The 19,841-nt window shown below is 42.6% G+C and overlaps 1 protein-coding gene across 3 annotated transcripts in view; it reads left to right on the top strand.

Moving 5' to 3' along the window:
* The window catches only part of LOC114802147 (regulator of G-protein signaling 6-like), a 36,108-nt gene that overhangs the window by 11,063 nt on the left and 5,204 nt on the right, over nt 1–19,841 (top strand). For 2 of the 3 annotated variants that reach the window (XM_029000849.1, XM_029000842.1), the window contains exons 3-9: nt 13,036–13,135; nt 14,781–14,831; nt 15,043–15,149; nt 17,944–17,995; nt 18,400–18,464; nt 18,765–18,841; nt 19,526–19,607. In XM_029000849.1, the coding sequence (XP_028856682.1) occupies nt 13,036–13,135; nt 14,781–14,831; nt 15,043–15,149; nt 17,944–17,995; nt 18,400–18,464; nt 18,765–18,841; nt 19,526–19,607 (534 nt within the window). Of the gene's footprint in view, nt 1–12,761; nt 12,912–13,035; nt 13,136–14,780; nt 14,832–15,042; nt 15,150–17,943; nt 17,996–18,399; nt 18,465–18,764; nt 18,842–19,525; nt 19,608–19,841 lie in introns of those variants that run through there. The other variant, XM_029000854.1, reaches the window with a different exon arrangement.

Genomic DNA, 19,841 nt, shown 5'->3' with positions numbered 1-19,841 from the left:
TTTTTATAATGAACTTTTGATTCGCTCAAATGAGCTCTCGTTGAATAGCAGCATCTATGAATATGCTAATCCTTGTGTGGCTGCCAGGGCCATTCATTCCCCATGGAATGGAGCTGGCAGGTAATGGTAGACTTTTTGTCCATGAAGTGTTGGAGGAGCTTCCTAATTAATCCGTCTGATTAGGAAAAGGCTGGGATGAATCACAGATTACCTGATGTTAATGAACGGCCCCTCTCGTCACGCTGGGCCCTCGGTGAACCACTAGAATGGTTCAGTGTGGCGGACGACAAAACGCTTTAAGCGCACTGATTAGCATGTGCGTTGGAAATTAGCTCCGCTAGTTCCTTGGCCAGGCTGAACAATGGCCGACTCGCCGGCCTACTCCCGATTCATCGGCGACACGTCAGCAGTCAGACCTCTTCGGAGGGCCGAAGGCTCTGTGCTTCTGTGAGATGTCAGCGGACGTCACGCCGACCCCCCCCAGATAATACCTCACTGAGTTTGGATCAATGGTTTCTGTATACATGCATCAATGAGTATCTAGCACTCCTGTGAGATTCTTGCACATCCGCAGCCATTTCATCCGAACTGAGCACATTCACCTCTGCGGGACTGTGTTTGCACATTCACTTCCAGTCTCCAGCCCACGCTGGAATGAAGCAGTCAATAGACCATCCTGCAGACGATGGAAAAGGCTTAACCACAAGCCAACAGTTTCGCTGATAGTGGAAAACCCAGTGGCCAAGATTGTTCTAGCGACTTATCCAGTTACGGGAAGTGCTGTTATAAATGGCAGCCCTAATGATTTTAAAGACTTGTTCTATTTTTTTCAACATTGGTCAATAAATCCCTTAAACATGAATGGCCATGAATGCCTTTGTAGCTAGAAAGCATCTGCTCCACATTCATCAATGACCGTCGGAATTGCTTTCCTTTTTAAAACGACCTTAATGCTTGGAAGGTGGAGAAAGACAGACTTTAGGTGCCCTGGGGTGGAAATTAGTCCTCATAAAGGGTGATGAATGAGTGCAGCTGACCTGACAGCCTTTTAGAGTGCAATTATTATCCTGATCAATATCAGCCCATTGCCAAAGACACCGCGAGTGTTGTTGCATTAGTGCAGTAACGTGAGACGCTGTCAAAACGCACAATTGCAATTAAACTCAGATATTGGCTTTTTCAAATCAGAACGCTTCATGTGTTAATGTGTTACTCATCTGATATGTAGTGACAGGTGAGATTGTAGTAGCTGAGTAGTTCAACTTACCCCTGAATGTGGCTCATGGAACGGTTTTATAACCATATTCATAACGTAGCTAGCCTGGGACTGGGGGGGTATTTTGGCATGAGAACAGAACATGAACATTAACAAATGTCTTTTCTCATTTGTCAATTTGTCAAATCAGGGGTGTCCAAACGTTTTTCAATGAGTGTCACATATAGAAAAATATATGAATGTCTGGGCCGCCCACTCGAGGTGAAGGATATTGGTTCACGTCTAGGCTAGTCTGATAGTGAAACAAATCAAACGTGGTAAAATATGCTTCATACTTGAATATGCTTTAAAAATCTAATAAATGCTTGCTAGAAAATCAACTTTATGTTGGCAAAATGAAGTAATTTTGTTTGTTAACACATAATTAATGTGCAATTTTTTTTTATCTCCCCTATAATGGAAATAGTGCAGGTCAGGAGTAAGTTCGGTTATGTGGAGGACATCACAGAGGTGGCATCATTTTGGTTTTCAATCTGCATTTGTTCAGATTTAAAAGAGACACATCTTCGACGTTTGATATTTAGCATCTTTGTATGATAATTTTACCTTCAGCATGATAAGTAATTCCAAAAATCCTATAATGTATGATAAATTTACCCCTTCATTTGAGCAATTGAGTTGACTCCCCTGATGAAAATGCACAAAATGGTGATGCACAAAGTAAACAATGATGAGGGGTTTAAGCGTGGATTTGTGGACTTTAGTGCACTCAGTTCACAGAAATCCAATTGAAAGAACAAAGTTGTGTGGACCATTTTTCATTATGTTTTTAGAATTAGCTTTATGTACATTATCATTGAGTCACTCTGTGATTAAATGATACGATAAAATAAATAAATAAATATACACACACACACACACAAATAAATAAATAAATATATATATATATATATATATATATATATATATATATATATATATATATATATATATATATATATATATATATATATATATATATATATATATAATATATATATATATATATAATTATTATTATTATTATTATTATTATTATATATAGGGTGTTAGTAGCCTAGTGGGTAACACACTCGCCTATGAACCAGAAGACCCAGGTTCAAATCCCACTTACTAGCATTGTGTCCTTGAGCAAGACACTTAACGCTAAGTTGCTCCAGGGGGGGACTGTCCCTGTAACTACTGATTGTAAGTCGCTCTGGTTAAGGGCGTCTGATAAATTATGTAAATGTAAATGTAAATCAAGTCTTTTGTCTTCAAGTTTCAAGATTGGTGACCAAAATTTTCTAATTTGAGTTGCGTATCTGATGCATGAACACGTTGAAATGTTTCTAAATCATAACCATCTGGAGGAGTGAACTGAAATTCACTAATGTGAGGTAGGTCTTTCTGAGACAGCGTTTGAGGAGCATTGCGCTGTGTGATTCATTGAAATTGGGTCCTCCATCAATAGGGGTCGAATGGTGGTACCATCCTTGGATTTGCAGTTTGATTCATTGCAAAAACGACATCACTTCTTTTTCAATAGAAGTGCTTTTTTTTCTTACTATTCAGTACAATTAGCTCAAACCAGTGTATAAAATGCTAGATGCATTTTTGCTAGGGACAAATCTGTAAATGCTTTAAAAAAGACCTTTAATAACTCATTGCAAATTATTGTAACAGCTGATTTGTTCATGAACCTTTAAGACGCATCTTCTTTCTTTGTTGATTATGGGCTAAAATGTCAGACTGACACTCGACTTGTGGCTTCAGCTCTGTTCTTTGTCTTTTCTCTAACTAGCTACATAAACACATGTTGTTCAGCAGCGCTGCAGACGTGCCCGCTCCCATGGTTCTGTGTATTGACCACATGGTCAATAAATGTGCCTGTGCCTGGAAAGGCCAACGTCTGGTGTGGATTCGCCGTTCTTACCCCCATGGCCCGAAAGCGCTACAGTAATCCATCATGTGTAAGTGGAGAAGGTCCCACATCCCTGTTCTGTTTCTTTTCCTGGCAAGGTGGAGAGTTCATTCAAAATTCGTCCTCGTGCATTGTTTTCTCACTGCCTGTGAGCACTCGACAGGATTGTGCTGTTAATTAGTCCGCTGTAATCGGACAGTGCATGGGCTCACCACGTCCCTTCTCACGGTGTAGGAACAATCAGCAGGGAACAATCACAGCGTCCCGCAGGGCTTCCCCTCACACTCTCGATCACCGTGCTCAGGGAATCTATTGACTGCATATTGACATTTCCTTGGATCCTGAATGGATAGGAAATGTCTTTTTAACTGTAGCATTTAGCCTAGACCACTTAAACACGGACACGAGTACTTTCTTGAAGCACCTGAGGTGTGACCCTTCACTGGTCTCACAATTCGATTTGATTATGATTATCAATGCATCAAAATTCATCCTATCAATTTTTCTACATTACTTCACATTATGGGTTCAAATACATCAGTGAGTCGAGAGTTAAGGCCTTAAGGACTAATAAAGGTTGATCTTTGTTCGCATGGACATCTAAACCAGGCCTTATTCTGGTTTTCATGGTGTCGGGTGAGCTCGGGCTGAACGCTGAGTGTTTTTATGCTCATTGGAGCAAATCAAAGTATCCACACAATTCTGATGGCATCAAATAAACGCTGCACGCAAAGTGTTTTCTGCCGTCAATTTGTGTCGAAATCCCACCAAATGTTAAAGAGCCACGAGCGTTAAAAAGCGTCAAGAGAACGTCTGTGAAATGCCGATCGAGCACAGCTACAAAGCGCAGCAAAAACACGTATTGCATTCAAGGGGCGAGGTCTTACTCCTTACTCTGAGCAGTGCTTTAAAGATCAGGCAGCCACAGTCACCATTTTAAAATTTTTAGGCTGCTGGCAGAATATCATCAAGCAACGTCATTATGATATGAATGATTATGTTTTGCACGATTATGAGATTAATTTCAACACCCCTATGAAGCCCAAGAGCATGCAGTTCCTCTATTCTAAACATTTCTTTGGCGTAAACCCTTATTATGGGTTCAGATTTGTGTCACTAAGCACTGTCACCCACTCTTCTGAACCACTCAAATTAAAATGACTTACATGACTTAAGATGCTGTTCAGTAGATGGCCAAAAAGCGATGTTCTGTGCGCTCCTAAAAACCAGTGCACTCAGCATTAACCAGCAATGCGCACTCTTTGTTTGTTACTATTTGTATGCACTCTTGCGTGTGCAGCAGTTTCTTGCGTTTCTCATGCAGGTGTGGGTAAAAAAAACTATTTAAACCCTGCGCTGTATGTATGGTGGTCTCGGCAGCGGTGTGAATGATTTCAACTCCAGTGTCATTTTTGCACTAAACTATATTTCATTCTGATTGTTTACAGATGCATACCGGCATACTTTAAGTGCAACCATAGAATAGAATTATAAATGAGTGAGTTATATATCCTGCTTGTGTTTGTATGCCTTGTTCATTTTAATGAGTTCAGAAAGCCTCATTGTGTGCGGTTGCGAGTGATTCTTCACGGAATATGAAACATCACCTATTACGTGCCGAATCCCACACCTGCGCCAACTTTAACCCCAGATGCCCTCCTCATTGATCGCTGCTTCCTCTGCTGGTCCAGTAAAGCTCCGGGGTGTCGTTGCCTCTGCCTCCCATCTAAACCACCTCATTGTATCCAGGGAGGTGAGAACACCAGCACGCCTCTCGCTTCCTGCGCATGCAACTGCTTACTGTTCTGGCGGCTCGCTGACAAGACCGATGGCCTGCTTGTGGGCCCCTGTGAAGTGATAGGATAAAAGATTCATGGGCGCATGGACGTGTGTTGATTGTTTTGTTGCTGCCAGCGGCTGGGAGGCAGCTCTGGGGAGGGTTTGCTGTGTTTGAGGAGAAGAGGCCGCGGTGTGAGAAACGCTCTCTAATCTCCCGATAATGGACTCGTGTGGTTCTGTGTTCTCGTCAGATGATAAAATAGCTGAGGCGGGGTATCTGTGGCTGTCAGTTGCAGTTGATTCATGGTGGGATTACGGCAATTCAGAAAAACTATATATGTTGCATATTTCAGGACAGTAGTCTGCATAATAATAATAATAATATGACATGCTGATATACGGACTACCTCTTCATGTTGCACTGAAACCAAGAATAAGAAAAATGTCGAGATTTACAAACTGTACTATTATTACTGTTATTTATTTGCACAGTCGGTAAACATGTATATATCACACTTCATTTTTAGCTAAAATGTATATTTTGTGTCCTATTTATTTATATATTGTATTCCATGTGCCGCATCTGTTTTTTGTTGTCTATTTTTATATTGCACTGTTTAAACTGGAACCACGTCTTCTCGTCTCTCTGTATATCTGTACAATATATAGAAGAGATGACAATAAAGTTTACTTTGACTTTGACTTTGATATCTGTGTAACCTAATAAAATCATTAAATATAATTAATACATAAAAAGCAGTTTTTGTCATAAATTAATTAATTAATTTTAATGCTGCACTGGAGGAAGTATTGTATTGTATTGTAGTTTTATTATTTCAGCTGTTACTGATGCTCCAGTGAATGAGAAGGGTTGATTATAATTTACACACGGCAAAATAAGACATCCTTGCAAATATGCTGGTCTATACAGATTTATTAACGTCTGGGAGTGTGCTTCATGCGGCTTTGTGTGCTGTTTAAGACCCACCAGATTGCAGATTGTGCTTTTTGCTGAGCCTGCAGTAAATATCAAATTACTTTCAAAAACCTTGCGCCACTTCAACCACTTTTCATAAATAGCTACATTACCAGGTCATTAACTGCAATTAAATTCTCATTAGCAAATGCTCAGGTACAGCACAGACAAGTACTCTGCAGATTTGCAAGTAATGAATCAAAAACCATTTTTATTCATTTTTTAGTGATTCTATAGATTTATGTCGTGCAGCGGTACTGGATCACTGATGGGGTCAGCCGAGAAATTCCTCCCGGAAATCGATGTTTACAACTCACGTCCCTCCCTCGGAATCACTCGATTGCGGCACGCTCCCTTGATGTCAGGAAGCCCCGTGAGCTCATTACAGGGCCTGGAAAATACACGCACACTACAGTCCATCCACTATAAATACAGGTAGCAATGAAATGCCAAGACAAGGGAGCTTCATTTCCTCTCTGATTGCCCATAGCTAATCTGGGCTGGGACGAATCTGCAATGGCATGCATTAATTGCAATCATGCTCAGCAAGGATAATGTCAAGGGTCGTACAGCGGACATAAATGATTCAGACCCAGAAACATCGAATACTGCTCCTCACGTGCCCGTCAGAAGGAATTTTCCATTTACCCCTTTGAGGTGGGGAGAGTGTACAGGAAATTAATGAAAGAACTGAATCAGATTCCGTTGGAACCTTCTGTAGTGTCTCCAGCGCGCTGATTGAGATTCCAGGCAGGCATGAATCTGGTGCTGGGTTGTAATGGATGTTCCATTCTCCTTTGGCACTACAAGAATACAGTGAGGTGCACAATAACAATTTAAAGGGATTTTGTGATGTTTATTAAAATTGGAGAATCTGGAGAATTCTGTTGATGAGCACAATTACCAGTGGGTGTTGTACCCAAACGTCCCTTACCAGTGCCCCTCGCCATGTAGAGTAAAGGTGACACCACTCACTGCACAATGATGCCAAAACTTTCATCGACTAGCAGTTGCTCTTGGGCACCATGGCAGATTGTACGAACCGTTTATGGCCCGGGATCATGTTTGCCCGCTCAGTCTTGGTTCCCACTTGGCCTGGAGCGTCACCTCCTATTCAATGTCCTGGAGCAAGGCCTTCTGGGCCATGGCACCGGGAAAGAATCAGCTGGCGGTCTGGCAGTGATCCCTCATGAGTTGGCGAGCCAGCTTCCATCTGGCGACGTGCTCCTCTGTGTTGCCAAGGATTCTCATCACCACACACTGGACATTGTCTTGTCCATTCATGGTGCAGAGTGTGGGGGTAGGTGTGTAACAAAGTGAACAAAAACAACCATACTTTTGCTATCCATGCACAATATTCTCTACAAACAGTTCAGAGGCAAAGATTAACCACAATTTGCATTTTGACTGGATCCATCATCAGTATAGATTGTGGGGATATCGGAAACATTTCTTTAAAACACCAAGTAGTTATTAGTTGCTCATATTTGCATAATGAATTGGATCGGACCTGGTCGACCAGTGCCGGGACAAAGGGTGGAAGGCCTGGATGTTACCTGCGGAGGTGGGCTGCGGAGGTTTCTTTATCACAGAGAATTTGAGCTGGAATCCAGGAGAAGATGGGCAGTGACTGGCCATCACTGGTGACCCACACCCTGCAGGGCGTTGTGGTTAAGTGCCTGACTACATTTCCTTCTGGCAAAAAGCTCCAGTCACTAATGTGATTGAATTGTCATATAATTATGGGTGGTAATATTCTAGTGGGTAAGACATTTACATTACATTTGCGGCATTTATCAGACGCTCTTATCCAGAGTGACTTACAATCAGTAGTTACAGGGACAGGGTTTAATTTAGGGTTAAGGGCACAATGGTAGTAAGGGATTTGAACCTGGGTCTTCTGGTTCATAGGCGAGTGTGTTACCCACTTCATTTACATTTACAGCATTTTTAAAGTGAAGTGATTGTCACATGTGATACACAGCAGCACAGCACATAGTGCACACAGTGAAATTTGTCCTCTGCATTTAACCCATCACCCTGAGTGAGCAGTGGGCAGCCATGACAGGCGCCCGGGGAGCAGTGTGTGGGGACGGTGCTTTGCTCAGTGGCACCTCAGTGGCAGATCGGGATTCGAACCGGCAACCTTCTGATTACAGGGCCGCTTCCTTAACCGCAAGGCCACCACTGCCCCTAAAACACTATTACTCCAGAACAAACAAAAGTACAAATATCAGATGCCCTTATCCAGAGCGACTTACAATCAGTAGTTACAGGGAGAGTCCCCCCTGGAGACACTCAGGGTTAAGTGTCTTGCTCAGGGACACAATGGTAGTAAGTGAGATTTGAACCTATTTGAAGCTAACCCTGATTAGCCCTGGGAAGGCTGTCCCTGTAACCAAATATTTTAAATGATCATGCTGATAAACTAAATTAAATCCTGGACTTTCTTTACAGTGCATTAGTAAATCCTTCCCCTTAGCAAGAGGAGGAGGATATTATTGTCCTCTTTGCATGTGCATTACAGCTTTTAAGTAAGACCTTGTGGTGGCCTGGGGCAGTGGTGACCTAGTGGGTACGGAAGCGGACTAGTAACCCAAGGGTTGCAAGGTCAAACCCCCGCCAAGGTGCCACTGAGGTCCCCTTAGGCAAGGTACCGTCCCCACACACTGCTTCCCGAGTGCCTTTCATTGCTGCCCACTGCTCACCAAGGGTGATGGTTAAATGCAGAGGACACATTTCACTTCCATTTGTTGATGTGCATGTTTAGAGAGTAGAGAAGTTTGTGTCCACTGGCTAGTCGGCAGAGTGGAATAGTTCTAAAGTATAAAGGGGGAAATGAGAGGAATTGTTCATGTGTAGGTTCCCATTTCTTGCTTCCTTCGACAGACCAGCACATTTGAACAAACTTTTAATTAGTAACTTCCACCCCTCTCAGCCTGTAGGTTGCCATGGAAACACAGAACCTATGTGCCCAGCCCTCCCACTTTACACTTTGGTGTGGGGAGCGCATTGTGACTCTGGGAAAATCTCTGAATAAGTAATTTCCCTAAACACACTCCTGAGCTCCCACCCTTCCTCCACATCATCAACACGTCCTTCCCCAGTGTGTGTTAGAAAATCACACCCCAGGTGGGTGGGTCCTGTGGGAGGACAATAATTCCTGTTGTGGTGGGCCATCGGCCCCCAGGAAACAGACAGGGTCCTGCCAGGATGTATTTCATGACTCTCAGGCCCTTAGGCATGTCCTGATATATTCAGTTTATTCATAATTAATACTTGGATTATTAATATGGCTTTTCCACCATGTTTTAGTGTAATAAAATATGGAAACATTTAAATTTGTATTTGTACTTTTGTTTGTTCTGGAGTAATAGTGTTTTGTAGTACTTTCACACCAAGTTACCACACTCACCTGAAATATGGTGAGCTTTCACATTTAAAACATTTAACAGTTTATTTTCATTTACAGCATTCAGAAGACGTCCTTATCCAGAGTGACTTTACAATCCATAGTTACTGGGACAGTCCCCCCGGAGATATTCAGGGTTAAGTGTCTTACTCAGGAACACAATGGTAGTAAGTGGGGTTTGAACCTGTTATTTTGTGGTCTTTTGCGTCATAGGCTTATGTCTTAGAGTTTACAGAGTTTACAACTACTGGTACATGTACCACAAGTGGAAATTACTACTGAGTGTCATTAAAGCCGCTAAAAGTGCAAAAACCACGGATCGCTCTAACGAACACACCTATGTGACTTCATTTCTTCATTCGCATGTTACGTTGGGCGACTCCCACCCCAACCCCCAGAACAGTCTACTTGTTACCATTGTCACGTCAACAAATCAGCAAAGTTCGCATCCCGTTTTCACAGGAAAGTGAGAAAGAAATTTCTCTCTCCCAGGACCTGCTCCGGCTTGTAGGAAAACGGGGATGCTCGTCCTTAATTCAAACAGTCATTAACACCCCAGTCCCGGAGGGGAGCCATTACTGCCGGTCCCCCTCTGAGATAAGTGTACAGTTAATAAAGTGCTTTTAGAGTTTCTGCCCGTGTAATTACATTGCGTCTATGGGAAACTTTATTTAAAAAACTTTACATCAAAACCATTAGCTTTCAGCATTAATTGTGCAGATGATGATCCCGCGCTTGGCAGAGAGACACAAACATGCAACAAGATGCAGTTTTCCCAGCCAATTAGGATTATTTCAAGTTTTCCAACTCCACCCAGTGTAAAGCCAGGTAAGTTGGTGTTATGAACAGGCCCTTTATTGACGTACACAGTAACTCGCTGCGGTCGCATGGGCTTCATAAATCCTTTGATTTGAAAGCGCTTTGATAGCAGAGCTCTTTTTAGCTGCAGCCACCCGCCCAGGTGGCCCTGGTGATCCCGGGCCCTTTCCTGTGGCCCTTTTCGGCCCCGCCCCGGACCTTGCTCTCTAAACCCACACGGGGGTACGGCCCCGGAACGTGTGTTGCACGTGTGGGTGTGTGGGGATGAGAGCGAGCGATGATGAAAGGGAATAATAATGCATCATCGCCTTTGTCTCTGTAAAGAGAGGAACGTCGCTGGTGTTGGACGGCGTATGTCACCACCAGCTGGCAACGCCGATCATCCCGCTCTGACACGCACGCAGGCGGGTACAATCTTTGCTTCCATCCAGCTGCGTTCGCTCTGCATTCCCGTGTGACAAGTTGTTCATAAGAACCTCAGGGCGTCGAGCCTGTTGTTACCTCTTCTCCAAGCCCATGAGCCGCTGCCGTCACCTTTCTCTTCAGAGAGCTGGAGGAGAAGTCAAGATCCTCGAGGCAGTTCGCACCGCGCTCGCTCGCAAGTCGCCGCCGCCTCCTGCTGATTGCGCTCGCCCGACGGTAATACATTCAGGAGCGCTGACTGCGAGCGTCCCAACACCTCCCTACGCGGAAGATCAATAATTCATGCTAAGACCCTCGAACGTGGAAGGAGCTAGAATTGTCCCGCCTCTGTTTTCTCGCCGGGGTGTTTATGGGGACTTTTTTTTTTTTTTTTTTTTCAGGCCTTGTTTTATCACGGCCCAACGCTGTTCCACATTTATGGCCTTGGTGTCTCGGCCGTCCATTTTGCACTTAAGAGGAGCGTCTGATTGCTCGTGATTGCGAGGCCCATTAAGTACATGTAGCTTTAAACTCTGTGCAAACAAGGTGTTGTCAGTTCGCTCTGTTGATTGGGGATCGTGGAGGGTAATGGCTGCATTTTAAAAGCTTCCATGTCAGAATAGTAAGAATTCAGAAGAAATTATGGATGAGGAGTCCTGGAATAGAAATGGATGGGTTACTGCATATTTTGTTGCCGTTAAATCCTTGGGGAAATATCTGTGTGTGTGTGTGTGTGTGTGTCTAATGTCTTGAGGAGGCCAAGGTCACCTGGCCGTAATGAGACTACAGCTTCTTCTTTTTCTTTTTTTTTTTTTTACCTCATCACTACTGGCCCTGCATATGAAACGTTTTGGCCGGTATGAATTATTGACCGACTCCTAGCATTTTACAGCATTTTCGCGGAGCTGTCAAAGCGCTGGCGCCCACTGCTGAGGAACCGAGGCTTGTGTGGCTGCGCTTGTGATTCAAAATTCATCTCTTCATCTGTGGCTAACAGCTGTTCAGAGACCAGCCAGTACCTTCAGCTGACAAATGAAAAGAGAAGTTCAGAAGTGAGGTACTCATAGAAAATATGTTAAATATGTTTAAATGTTATCTAAATATATAAATATATACATAAAAGTTTATTAATGCTGTTATTCGTTTATTTTTGATGCAGCCCTGCAACTGCACCATTGTTCTGCAACCAATACATTCCCCATCATGCTGAAATGTGTTTATCGCACAGTAAAATAGATGCATGCTGATGAAATCTGTGTTAGAACCACAAATAAACATAAAATCCATAAGAAAAAAAATTGCAGATGAATGGGAAACATCTCACCACTCGCTGCATCTGAACACACCTCCTGACAAATGGAGAGATGCTCAGGCATGCTGTGCTGTGTGGAGAGTGTTAACCTCATGCTGGATTCCCTGTCACTCCGCCGTCGATGGAAAGATTTCCTGTTGCCTGAAAATCTGCGGGCAGTAGTTGGATGCAAAGATGTGTATTGCGTTCTAATGTTTTATAACAAAAAAATTGCAAATAGGCGTGGGTGCTAATCAAAACATAGGATGCATGAAGAGTGTATTTCTGTGAATATTTATTTGGTTCCCATATAGTGTTGTCATTCAACCTCATAGTGTCCAAAATTTGCCAAGATACACTCAAAACTGCAAACACAACCTAAATTTTATACTACATGCTTTACCATGTTCAAATGAGAAAATAAATCCTAAATACCTAGTCTCACCAAGCTTTTTTACCCGAAATATTACATTACACTCATTACCCACAGTCTGCCAACACTGCGAAAAAGTACAACCTGAGCACACATTACTATAACTTTACATAATTAGACAAAACATCCATTCCAACCATTATATCCCACTTTTTCAGAAATTGAAAAAGTTTATACAATTATTTGATTTAGAAATTTTTCACTGTACAAAATAATTCCTTGTGCCTCTGTATATTTAAATAGGTGCATGTCCCTTGATGTCCCAATAATATGACTTTGCATGCCCTTCACACGCATGTCTTGCACACACATTACAAACCTTAATAGATCCATATCGTATGACAACATGGTTGACCATGGTCCTTTGGAAAGCCCCACCCCCATTGGCCAAACGGACCTTGCTATTCTGTCCTATTTTTTGCTTGTGTGGCACGGGGAAGCTGTTCTTTGTGTGTGGCGCGTGTGCGGTACTCCTCAGGTTCAGGCAGGCTGACGTTGTGACAAAACGTCTTGTGTGCATGTCTGATGTGGCTGAGAGCCTCTCTCTCCCGCCGATGTTCCCCGCGCGCTAATTTTAGGCTGCCTGTGTCTATCGCCGTGTTGAGGACAAGTGCTGTTTGAAGGCGGCTGCTGGGTCTGAGGTGTGATGATTATCTGTCCCTTTGGCCAAGAGACTGGGACAAAAACAGCATCTCTTCACTTCGCCCCTTGCAGAAGAGTCGATAGACCTTCTCTGACCTTCAGAATGTCTGTCCCTCCTTGCAGATTGAAGACATCGTTAGCCGGCTGCAGGACGAAAAGACCGGAGGCGTGCCCATCCGGACGGTCAAGAGCTTCCTGTCCAAAATCCCTAGTGTGGTTTCAGGTGAGAAGCCAGCATCTTATGCCTAAAATGTGCAAATTTCACTGAGCATGAGAGAGCAGGGGTGAAAGAGAGCAGTATGACCTTTTGACTCCTTCATGTTTTCCCAGCAGATGATGGCTCAGCCAATCAGGGCCAGACGTTGTGTGACTCTGGTCCTGTCGCTGAGCAGCTTGGGTAAACTTATCGCTTGGTCAAAGGAAGGCAGCCTACATTGGGCTGCTGTGGTGTATATGAGTCAGCTGTGGCCATGGGCTGGTCTGTGTGTATGTGTGTGTGTATGTGTGTGTGTGTGTGTGTGCTGCTTGTACCACTGTGTCTAGTGACTGCACGTCTCAGTTTACAAGAGAAACAGGCTGTGCTTCATTTCTAGGATCCCCGCCAAATAATCCACCCCGCTGTCCAGCAGCCGCTGAAAACAGGCGTTCTCCTTATTAAGGCTTATTGTAAATTACCCCGTAAAATGATTACTTTAATGGGTTGTGAGGCTTGATGTACACGCCGCTGTTGCTTTATTAGCTCCATCGCCCACATTGGGCCTGTGGAGCTGGTGGAAGCCACGTTCCGTTTCAGCTCTTTAGAAGAGGGAGGCAGGCAGGCACACCGGAAATGAGCCAGAACCGTGCTGAGGAAGAACAGGCGGAACTGAGGATAGAAGGGATTTCCATTCAAACAGACAAGCAACCACAAGGACTTTCTGAGCGACACTGTGCTTCTGAAGGCCTGTCATGATGAACAGTTCCATAGGTAGAGCTGTCCTCCGCCTACAGAAAAGAGGCAAAAACCTTCGTACAGCACTGAGCCTGATCAACGACAAAAGAAGAAAGTGAACATACAGCATATTGGGACACACATTCCGGTCTGAAACATGCTCGCAGGGGTGTTCTTAGGGAGATATATGCTAACTGCATTTCCCCCAAAGGACAACTGGTAGCATATTTGCTCAACAGTGTTAGCTTGCAAAGCTGTGGCACTACACGCCTCTTCAGTTTTACGGCAGGGCCTCACGGTGGCGCAGCATTTAGCGTCGTGGCCTCACAGCTCCGATGTTGAAACCTAGATTAAAGACTGCCACACTGCAGCTCTGCACACCGTTTCAGAACACATCAATGGCTATTGTTACGTTTTGGTGAAGTGCAATGGTAATAAGAACACATCTGGCCCTCGCTGTGGCTAGTCAGTGTACTTTGTGGCGTGCCTCACATCATGAAAACCTTTACTTTACTTTACTTAGCAGACAATTTTATCCAAAGCGACTTACAAAGGAAGACACCAGCAATTCTCATTCTCATGAGCATGAAACGTGCCACTTGAAATTTCCCCACTACTACTATCTCATTTTTTTATTGTTATTTGGCAAAAGGACAGGTCTGTACATTGCCCTACTTTTGTAGAATATTTAATCAGGGGGGTTGGTACACCCACACTGCACATTCTGTGGTTTTTATGCCCCCTCTTAAAGTTGAATGTCCAATGGAATAAACCCACATTGTGCCACGTCCAAAAGAATCCGTGTTATAAGCCCAGTGCAAAACACAGACGTAATCTGAGTTGGACTGGGTAGGCATGGACGATTGTACTGTGTGTTCTGCATGTTTTAAGTACGTTTTCAGAACATTGCTTAACCATTGGTTCATCTGCTCCATAGGCACAGACATTGTTCAGTGGCTTATGAAGAACCTCTGCATCGATGACACAGGTGATTATTTCCATCACATCTCACAGGGTTCTATTTTTAGCCAGAGAACAGATCGAAATGTACACGTTCACTGTTCAAGTCGGTGTGTTTGCACATCGTACTGCGTGTTCCGCTTTTTGTTGGATTTTTCTTCTTGTTGTTAAACCCTGCTCGGTCATAAAAAATGAAAACACACTGCTCTGAGGGGGCGGCATTGTTTCTCCTTCTGCAGCAGAGGCGATCCACCTTGGCAGCCTCATCGCTGCCCACGGCTACTTCTTCCCCATCTCTGACCATGTACTCACACTGAAGGATGATGGGACATTTTACCGCTTCCAGGTGAGTCATGGTTCTCTATTAGGAGTTAAAGTCTTGCCTTTTAACATGCGCAAAGCAGTCTATGTGCACTACTGTAAAAATGATAAATCTTTGTACAAATAGGGCTGTCAAAATGAATGTGTCAATCATTGTGATTAATTTAGAATTTGAAGGCATCAAGCAGCGTTACTTTCTGCCATGACTCATGGCTGTGTTCACGTTTCTTCTACTCTGTACAGAAAATGGATATAGCTTGCTAAATGTTAAATGTCCCCTATTATGATTTTTTTTTTGCTTTTAGATCTTAGTGTCCCCTAATAATGTATCTGAAATACCCACTGGTTCTTCAGAGTCTCGCATGATGGAACAAAAAAATACATTTGTGCTAATTTTTACATGTAATCACTCAGCAACTGCAATGCTTCACACGTTTTCAAGCCATTTTTAGGGGAGAGGTGTGAAATTCTCTGATCAAAAAAGCATGAAAAACGGGAGGTAACCTTTCCCCTTATGACAACATAAGGGGACAAATTACGGATCTGCTGCCGCTCTCTGAACGGTGAAGCAGAATTGCCAAAAGACTCTTTATACATATCAAAATTTTTAGCCACTGCAGGACCATAGACAGGCTAGGGGACCTCATATTAATGTTAAAGGGAAAGGAAATTTTCATTATAGGGGACTTTTAATCACTTCACTTTTTTTTATACAAATTTAAGGCACAGAATGTGAATATCATATCAAAATAATAACTTTTTGTGTTTAACTATTTGATTAAAAGTGAAAAAAGTGATTTGTCATTGTGATATAAAGCACAGCACACAATGCACAAAATGTGAGCAGTGAACAGCCTTGGTGAGCAGTTGGCAGCCATGAAAGGCACAGAGGAAGCAGTGTTATGCGACGGTACCTTGCTCAAGGAGACCTCAGTGGCACCATGCCGGTTCTAGATTTGAACCTGCAACCCTTCTATTCAATATAGACATCAATACAGTGTATTGAGCATTAGCATCACCTAAACACATCTCACATTGACATGCATAACCATATGTGATTAAACATGTTATGAAGTGAGTGTCGGTTATGAAAGCGAAGTTCTGACCCAGCCTGTCTGGGCTCGTGATGTGAACGCCTCCCACTCCTGCCTGCCTTTCCACACTTCACAAGGGCCTTCATGTCCCCACATCTGAGCAGCACGCACAGCTGTGGAAAAGCAGTGAGCGTCACATCCCCAGTGCTGCGTCAGATGCTCTGCATGCATTTTATTAGGAGACAAACCGATTTACCATTTTAAGAGAAGTGCTACTAGACCAGGTTTCTGAGCTGGACCTTGAATTAATCGTCGTTTTTTTTGGTGCTTGTTGTACAGCACTTTTAAAAAATATAAATAGCTGTAGTGCCCATTTAACTTGGTCTGCTGTGCTGAAGAAATATAGAAATGAAAAAACAAAGTGAGTCACAGGGAGAAAAGAGGTCCTGTGTCTGAGTATGTTTACTATTCTTTTTCATTTAAATAAGCTGGATGGAAAGACTATATTCATTTGCATATTTATATATTCCTTGCAAGTTGCAGAAAGCTGTAAACCATATTTATAGTAAAATAAATGATTATTAAATTATCCCACCACTCACTGTACATTTAGTATGGGGCCACAGACATACTTTCTTGCAGAAAGATGACTTTTTCCACAACTGATTATACTCTCGGGTGAACATAGCTCAGCAGATATCTGTCCTATCATTAATCAAAAGGCCAAGGTGTATTAATCAGTTCTGTCTTCATTAATACATATTCAGCGCCTGCCAGTAGATATGCTTTTGTCCTCAGGTTAATCACTTGAATGATACCAGGATGGCAGAGCGAATATTTCTGCATTTTAATTACTCTGCCCGCTATACATAATGCATGGAGCATCTCGAAGAGTCATCATTTATGGATGATGCAATCGGGTCTGGAACCAGAAATGTAACATCATTTATAATGGGAGTAAAATTAGAACCTCTTCATGCCCAGATTTCGGTGTGAGATGGATCTCCCGCATTAAGTAATTGCTGTAACTGAATTGGAGATGAATTGGAGATTGCTCCTTAAATTGTAACTCCAAATTGTAACTAAGGAAAAGCTGAAGAATCACTTAAAAGAACATGTTCAGTTTATTTATATTCCTTCAGATGTTAAACTACATTATAAATGTACAGTTAACGTTTGTTTTTAAATTCACTTTATCAAATAGATTAATTCACTTCTCAGTTCAGTATGACTAAATGCTCAGGAAGGTAAAAGCCTTGTGAGTAATGAGAAAGGAAGAGAAATAAAAGGAGTTCATGATATCAGCCATTTTCAAGAAGGCAAATACATAAATGTCTAAAATGTGGCAGTTATGATAAAAATGCAAGTAAATGTGGTGGCAGAATATGAACATATGAACGTTTCCCAAATGTTAATTTGCCTCCTTAGGACATTCTTCTGTGAATGATGATTAAAAGTCCTTTGATACAAATTAAATGACAAACAAACGTCATTATCTGAAGTTAATAATTATTGTTGTCTGATTCTGGTAAAATGACAAAAATAGTACTGAACATCTCAGAAATTAGATTTGTTTTCTCTTCTCCTGACTGTTTGTGAGTTTCTTTCATTGATGCTTCAAACACTAACTTATTTAGTTCTATTAAAATAAAAGTATTTTAATAAGGCTTGTAAATACTGAACAGCAAAAAGCGTGTTAAAGATACATGAACTTGTCAGCCAGACAACATGCAAATTATTAGGTTTAAAGTGTTTCAACAATTCTCTTCTCTTCTTCTAACAAAGTCTCCATACTTCTGGCCATCCAACTGTTGGGAGCCTGAGAACACGGACTACGGTGAGTTCTGTAATGGTGCTGAAGGCTCTCTCTCCCTGCAATAAACCCTGTTCCTGACGGAGCTGTGTTCATGGGCCTGAAAAACAAGATGTGACATTTTAATAGCTTAATATTGGATAATTACAGCAATTCTGCTCCATTCTAGAACCAAATGATGGGTTTAGATTTTTTTTTCTTCTGTAAGGAGCAGAAGGTTACAGCTGTTGGTGTCCTGTATGTTCACGTGGCATTTACTCAGAGCCATTATGTAAATGACAAAAAGATTCCGAGTGGCTAATTAAATACCCCTTGCAGTGGAGCCTCTCAAACAGACACGCCCTCAGTAAAAAAATTTTTTTATTAATTTAATACACAGATCTGACCTGAACCACAAACCACCAGCTCAAATCTGTTCTTCTCTACAGCCATTTACCTGTGCAAACGGACCATGCAGAACAAAGCCAGGCTGGAACTAGCCGATTATGAGGCCGTAAGTAGACAGTCTTGCACAGTCATGCAAGTCAAAGAAAGCTTTTGATTGGCTAAAATTGGCAAAATTATATGAATAAATTATTAATAATTTTATGGATATTAAACTGAAGCCAAATGAGATTGTGACAATTTTTTTTTGTAAAAACGTAGACATTTTTTCAATTTAATTTTGTTTACCAAGTGTACGAAATGAGATCAAATTATAGTATTTTGGCAATTTATGATTTTCACCTTTCAGTTAATTTCAGCTAGCATTTTTGATTTGTGACATAAAGCGTGGTTTGACTGTGAACTGCAGGAGAACCTTGCACGCTTGCAGAGAGCCTTCGCCCGGAAGTGGGAATTCATCTTCATGCAGGCTGAAGCCCAGGTCAAGTGAGTGTGAACATCGCAATCGAATCAAAAAGCATCACCACTGCCCCACCCCAATCACACACAAATACTACGAATCCTACTGTAGAGTGTGCAGCGTCTGCTGTAATTCAGCCTGAGATGGAAAGTGCTTCAGCGCCAATGAAAGAACATGAATTATGCTCGCTGAGGAGTGAGTCACCCCGGCCGGTGCCCCCAGGCCCGATTTTGCACTCTAAACCGCACACTCACGGACAATGTGTTCTAGCTTTTTTGTTTTTCACGTGTTCACTAAGTGTTTTCAGGGACTAACACATTTCAGTTCCTCAATTCATCCCAAGACTAGAAATTTTCGTTGTTGAATCTTGAAGGCATCTGATCCAGGGGGATGGAGAACCTTGAATGACTCATTTTGGATTCATTAGGGCCTTAAAGTGGCGCTGAAGAGATGTGGAAGGAACGCGCACCAAGTCCGTTTGCAGCTAGGGGGCGAGGCAGACCAGTAGGACACAGGGGCTGATGGGTAAATGTCAGTTATGTAAGAGTAATTGTCCCCCTGGCTATGAGAGCATTTCAGCACAGTGCAGTGAAGCAGGTTGTGGCTCCTTTTCCTGTGATGTGGTTCTTGTAAATGAAAGTGCCATTGTAAATGTTCAGCATTATAACAGATTTGCTTATTACACATTTCTTGTGACTCTAACTTCACAGGATTGATAGAAAGAAAGACAAAGTGGAGCGGAAGATTCTGGACAGCCAGGAAAGGGCCTTCTGGGATGTCCATCGGCCTGTGGTCAGTTGGGGTAGTGGGGTCTGGAGTAGAAGTGTCACTCTAGGTAAAAAATCAGGGCTGCCCAAACAAAGTAGTGGTACAGGTGACTGGAGGGTTTCATTGTATCGCAATCAATTCAATGAATAATAGTTGATTCAATCTAAACCTATAGCTGCAGTTTGGCAGCTCGGTAGCTCAGTGATGTTGTTTTCTGACAGTGCCCCCTTGTGTTGCTCTGCATGTAATACATCACGT

This window comes from Denticeps clupeoides, chromosome 1 (assembly GCF_900700375.1).
Source record: "Denticeps clupeoides chromosome 1, fDenClu1.1, whole genome shotgun sequence".
Taxonomy (NCBI): Eukaryota; Metazoa; Chordata; class Actinopteri; order Clupeiformes; family Denticipitidae; genus Denticeps; species Denticeps clupeoides.
The sequence above is the reverse complement of the archived record's forward strand: the minus strand, read 5'-3'. Positions and strand labels throughout refer to the sequence as shown.